Here is a 5,368-nt window from a genome sequence, read left to right on the forward strand (position 1 = left end):
TTTGTTTAAGGTTGTTCGGAAACATGCTGCTTAGACTTGCCTCAAACTCCTGGCTCAAGCAATCCTCCCACCTCATCCTCCAAACTGAGACCACAGCCACATGCTGTTTCACCCACAAAAGTCCTCTTAGGGTTGCTTTTAAAATTTATACCTGTGGGTGCTCTGCTGCACGTAATCTGTGCACCCCTTGCATGCAATGCACACAGAGGCCAGAAGAGGGCGTTAGAACCCCCTGGAACCGGAGTTCTCAGTAAGAGCAGCCAGTGGCTCTCAGCCACTAAGCCACCTCTCCAGCCACAACAACTCTTCTTTTAATAGAAATTTTATATCAGGCCTCATTCCTTGAAATGCTTAATCTTTTAATTTCCCCTACAGCATCTTCTTTTCTTTTATTAGTGCTGGTAATCAAACTCAGGCCTAACAGTCTAGACACATGCTTTACCACAAACCTACATACCCAGCCTTAACCTTTCCTTCTTGGCACTCAGAGCTATGAGCAAATGAATGTCTGGCATCGTGCCTGCCCTGGCTGTGGGATTCTGGCATGGTAGCCACAGTGACAAAGACACAACGAATACATGGTGAGAATACATCAATTAAAAAAGCCGTCATTCTCCCTCTTCTGACTTACCCTTCCAAGGGATAACTAACTTGAAGACTGTTTGGAGAAGGCATATGGAAACCTACTATTCTATAACATATATAAACATACTTTTTTTCCATAAAGAAAACCTTAATTGGATTATGCTCACCCCAGAAGCCACAGGTTGTTTGTCAAACAAAAAGGCCAGTGCCAGGTTTGGGACATCTCCCTTTAAGTTGTTGGTGAGAAATCCTAGAGAATCCCCCAAACCATACAAGCTTCTCCCATTGCTCTTTGTTGCCCACCAGAACTTGATAGCAAGACCATCTTGCTTAAGACTCCACACACACCGGGCATACAGAGAACTTGAGAAATTAAGTGGACACTGTCCAGGAAGCTTCTTCCCTCCTGGCCATCTCTCTCAGTACCGAAAGGTGCTGTGCAGGCTGGTGAGGGGGAAAGGAGTCAGTCTTCAACCGACTTACCCGGCTGTGAACTCTGTGAACTGCAGCAACATCTGCACGGCAAGATATACCCATGGGCACAATAGCGGCACAAAGGTTAGAGGTGCAGCCAACCGCTTTGCACTTGGATCTAAGACCTGCTGCACAGGAGGAAACACATGCCTCGTACTGCAAGTCTGGCCAAGAACCCATGGCTGGGGGGCTCACGGGCCTCCGCAGGGAACCTACTACAATTTGCTGATTGGACTTTGTATCAAACTGCCCTCTCAGTTCCTACCTCTGTACCCTGATTAGCACAGCTCTCAGACCCCAGCAGAAGAAAGTCTTTGTGCAGTGGGTGGTGGTCAACAAAGGACTCACGGCTGGTCACAGTGCAGAGAACAGGTGACGTGGGACACAAATGAAACATCCACATCGCACCTAGATGGCTATTCTTGGTCGTCAACTCGACTATGTCTAAAATGAACTACAATCCAAGTAGATGGGTAGACCTGGAGGATTGCTCTTGAACTGAACCACTGAAGTAGGAAGACCCACTCTAAATCTGGATCTTTTGAGGTGGGAAGACCCACTTTGAATCTGGGCCCACTTTTCTCGTGGCAGCCTATATAAAGGACATGGAAGAAGGGAACTCTTACTTATTATTAGAATTGTCAGACCATAAACAAATCAGTGTTGTTTCTCTGGGGAACCCCGACTAATACAACACTCCTCTATAAGGCTCAGGGACCATGGCAGAAGAAGGAGGTGGAAAGACTCTAAGAGCCAGGAGTCAGGGCGGCCAGAGTAAAGCTGTGCCTTCTGGATACAGCAGGGCTGCTGTGCTCATGGGCAGCTGTGGTGACCTACACAGGAACGAGCTGGTCAACATCCCGGTACAGAGTGGGGAGGGGTCTGTGAGCCTCAGCTCCTGAGGAGCTATGAGATGGCTGGTGGCTGCTGGGAGAGAGCCAGTTTTCTTGAAGGATGCGGCTCCTATTTGGTCAACCATGTTCCACTGGTTAGCCCACATGCATAAGCGCACGGACGGCACACATTGGAGCCGACGGATTATTTAAGGAAAGAAAAGCTATTGCTTCTTCAAGAAGTAGACCATGCTGCTCTCCTTACTCTGCCAATAAGATCATGGTGCCCACAGCAAACTTCCACGGAGGACGAAAGCCCCCACAAAGGAACACAGCATCCTCTTTCAGATGGGCAGCACAGAAGAGTGCCACCCTCTGAGATACCACCGCGTGGCTGTTTCACTGAGTAAAGTAAATGGGGAGGAGAGACGGTTGTTTGCAGCTACTTCACAAATGGTCAAGATGGGAGGCCAGCCTCTGAGTCCCTGCTCAGAACCTCTGAGCACCCTAAGGCCCCTTCCTCCCCAGTCAGCTATATTTCCTGCAGCTTCACCTGTGCGCCTCTACCAGCCTCATCAGCCCCCAAAGCCTTTACTGGGGGTAAAAAAAAGACTTCAGGTAGGGATCTCACCTGACCAGCAATGGAGCAGCCCCACCAGGGAACACCACCTTCTGCTTAATCAGGCAGGTCTAGCCCCCAGTGACAAGGGCAAAGCAGACACCCCGTGATATTCTATAACCACAGCAAGGACAGCTAGCTGACTTTCTATCTTACCTTTCAGAGTGGGAAGTGGGCTGTCCGGTCCATCAAGTTGTCCCAAGGTGTCAATTGCATCTGAATCCTCCACTTCACCTGGGAGAAGAGCACACACACACACATGAGACACAGCTTCCCATCAGGGCAGACACTGTGAGTGCCAGTCTGCCCAGCAGCAGCAAATGCAGGCAAAGAAACACCATAGCACTTCCTATTGGCTTTCATATAATCATATTTCTTGCCATTATAGAAGTGGTTTTTATCGGGTGGTGGTGGTGCATGTCTTTAATCCCAGCACTAGGAAGGCAGAGGCAGGTGGATTTCTGTGAGTTCGAGGCCAGCCTGGTCTACAGAGAGAGTTCCAGGACAGCCAGGAATACACAGAGAAACCTTGTTTCAAAAACCAAAAAATAAAGAAAGAAAAAGAAAAAAAAGTGGTTTTTAATTTAATTCTAACAACAACCACAGAGCAATAGGACTTGGAAGAAGCCTCTGTGCCACCAGGGGGAGAGAACAAGTAAGAAGACAAAGAAAGGCAGGGCTGGTTATTAAAATAAAGGATTCTGAATTAGTCTGCATGGAGGGTCCAGGTAATTAAGACTAAGATTCAGAGCCTTCCCTTCTTTCTGTCATCCAGGGGCCTCAAACTCACTAGAAAGCCAAAGGCAGCCTGGAACTCTTGATTTTCCTGCCTCTAGGATGACAGGTGTGTGTGTGTGTGTGTGTGTGTGTGTGTGTGTGTGTGTGTGTGTGTGTGTGTGTGTGTGTGTTCCCAGGCTCTGAGAATTAAAATTTTTTGAGCAACTCATCCCTTCAACATCCCCGGACCAAGTGTGACGTTCTTAAAACTGTAAATGACAGGAACGTGTTTTTCTTTATAAGGGCGGTTGAACACCACCTCTGGCAGCACAACTATCCACCCCAGGAAGCTCAGAGCGAGCTTGTTGGCAGAGCTGCCCAACTCACTTGAACACTAAGGACAGTGTGGATTCGGTTTGTTTGGATTGACTCCTCATCTCCAAACACAAACAGGAAGAGGCTCAGTGCTACTCAGCCAGAGGGAGGGGCAGGTGCACTACCAAACCAGGAAGTCACAAGAAGCTCTCAATAGCTCCCCAATTCCCAACTGCCCCACCAACCAATCGTGTTCACTTCCAGCCTTTACCCCTGATCCAGGACTCAACAGCGTCCTGGTGGCTCAGGGTAAGGTGCGATGAGGCTTGGGGTGACGAGCACTTTCTATTCAGACCTGGATTAAAAGCATCAAAGACTACAGCAGATGGGCTGTGACCCAGGGTGTTGTAGGGGGACCTTTGAGGACACTGCTGTTAAGTTGGACAGGACAGGCACAAAAGGAGGAATCCAGTGTGGTTACATTCATGTGAGCCCCTAGTCATGGAAGCCAGAAAAAAACGGCAGATGCCAGGTTCTGGGATTACAGAAACGGGGAGCCAGTATTTCCCCAGAATGGGGAGCATGATTTCAGTTTAGGGAGAAGAAAATCATTCTGGAGAGAGATGGAGATGGCTGCATGACACCAGATATGGTGAACGCTACTGCCCGGCGGTATGGATGGTAAAAATGGTTCCCATCACTTTATGTATACTGACCATAACTCAAGAGAGACTCTCTGCCACGCTTTGAGCGAGCAGTCCCCCATAGGCTCAGTAGCGGAATGCTTGGTCTCCAGCAGGTGGTGCTATTTGGGAAAGTTATGGAAACTTGGGGGGGGGGGGCAGCCTTGCTAAAGGAAAGAGACTTTATAGCTTGTCCCACTTCCAGTTTGCTTTATATGCTTCCCATTTGTGGTTAAAGTGATTGCACTGCTTCCTGCTCTAGCCACCTGCCATGCCTTCCTCCCCTCCCCCACCTCCTTGCCATTACGGACTCTCCTTCTGGAACCATGAGCCAAAATCAACTCTTTCTCCCACACAGCAATAAAAAGTTACTGTGTTGCAATGTCAAAGCTTATAATTAGGTGTTGGGTGACTGACTTCTGGTTAGCCAAGAACTGTATAAGTAACTTCACTTCCAAGACCTTGTAGGAGGAAGCTTTGCCTGGTGGAATAAAGGTCCGGCTGTGATTGAGGCAGAGCCGAGGGACCAAGTTCTTCAGTTTGTTGTACCAAGGAGATGCTGGCTCACTTACTCTTGAATGCACACGTCTCTAAGCTGCTTCTTTCATCTCTCCATTGGGATGATGGCTTTCGCAGCACAGGGCTTCCAAAATCCATGGCAAACTCTGGTGCCCGTGGCCTAGTCTCCTTCTCACCCGCATGGCAGATTGGTGTCTGACCAGCCTCACCCTAATCGTCTTCCCAGCATCCCTGGTTGAAGTCACCTACACCATTTTTCATAAAATATCTTCAGCCCACTGTTGGGAACCAATGTCTTTATTCTTTAAACCTGCCCCCGAAACCCTACACATCCCTTGGGGACAATCAGGCCTCCCTGGACCAACAGCAGGCACACTGATCTCAGAACAGCTAGAGCCCAGCGGCTGCTGAGATAGGGAGGAAGAACCTGTAGTGTTACCATTAAAACCAAGATGGGGCAGCTGGAGAGATGTACCCTTAATTGAGCTGAATTTGATCCCCAGAATCCACACTTAATACTTAAAAATAAATTCCCAGAAGCCCATGATCCATGTCTACTGCACCTATGTAACAAGTAATCAATATACTTATATAAAAAAAAAAGGAAGGAAGGAAGGAAGAAA

At 48.4% G+C, this 5,368-nt stretch overlaps 1 protein-coding gene across 1 annotated transcript in view; it reads right to left on the reverse strand.

Annotated features, from left to right (window-relative positions):
- The window catches only part of Ror2 (receptor tyrosine kinase like orphan receptor 2), a 172,880-nt gene that overhangs the window by 29,535 nt on the left and 137,977 nt on the right, over nt 1-5,368 (reverse strand). The window contains exon 2 of the mRNA XM_005355185.2: nt 2,668-2,745. Within this exon, the coding sequence (XP_005355242.1) occupies nt 2,668-2,745 (78 nt within the window). The remainder of the gene's footprint in view (nt 1-2,667; nt 2,746-5,368) is intronic.

This window comes from Microtus ochrogaster, chromosome 16, assembly GCF_000317375.1.
Source record: "Microtus ochrogaster isolate Prairie Vole_2 chromosome 16, MicOch1.0, whole genome shotgun sequence".
In the NCBI taxonomy this organism is placed as follows: Eukaryota; Metazoa; Chordata; class Mammalia; order Rodentia; family Cricetidae; genus Microtus; species Microtus ochrogaster.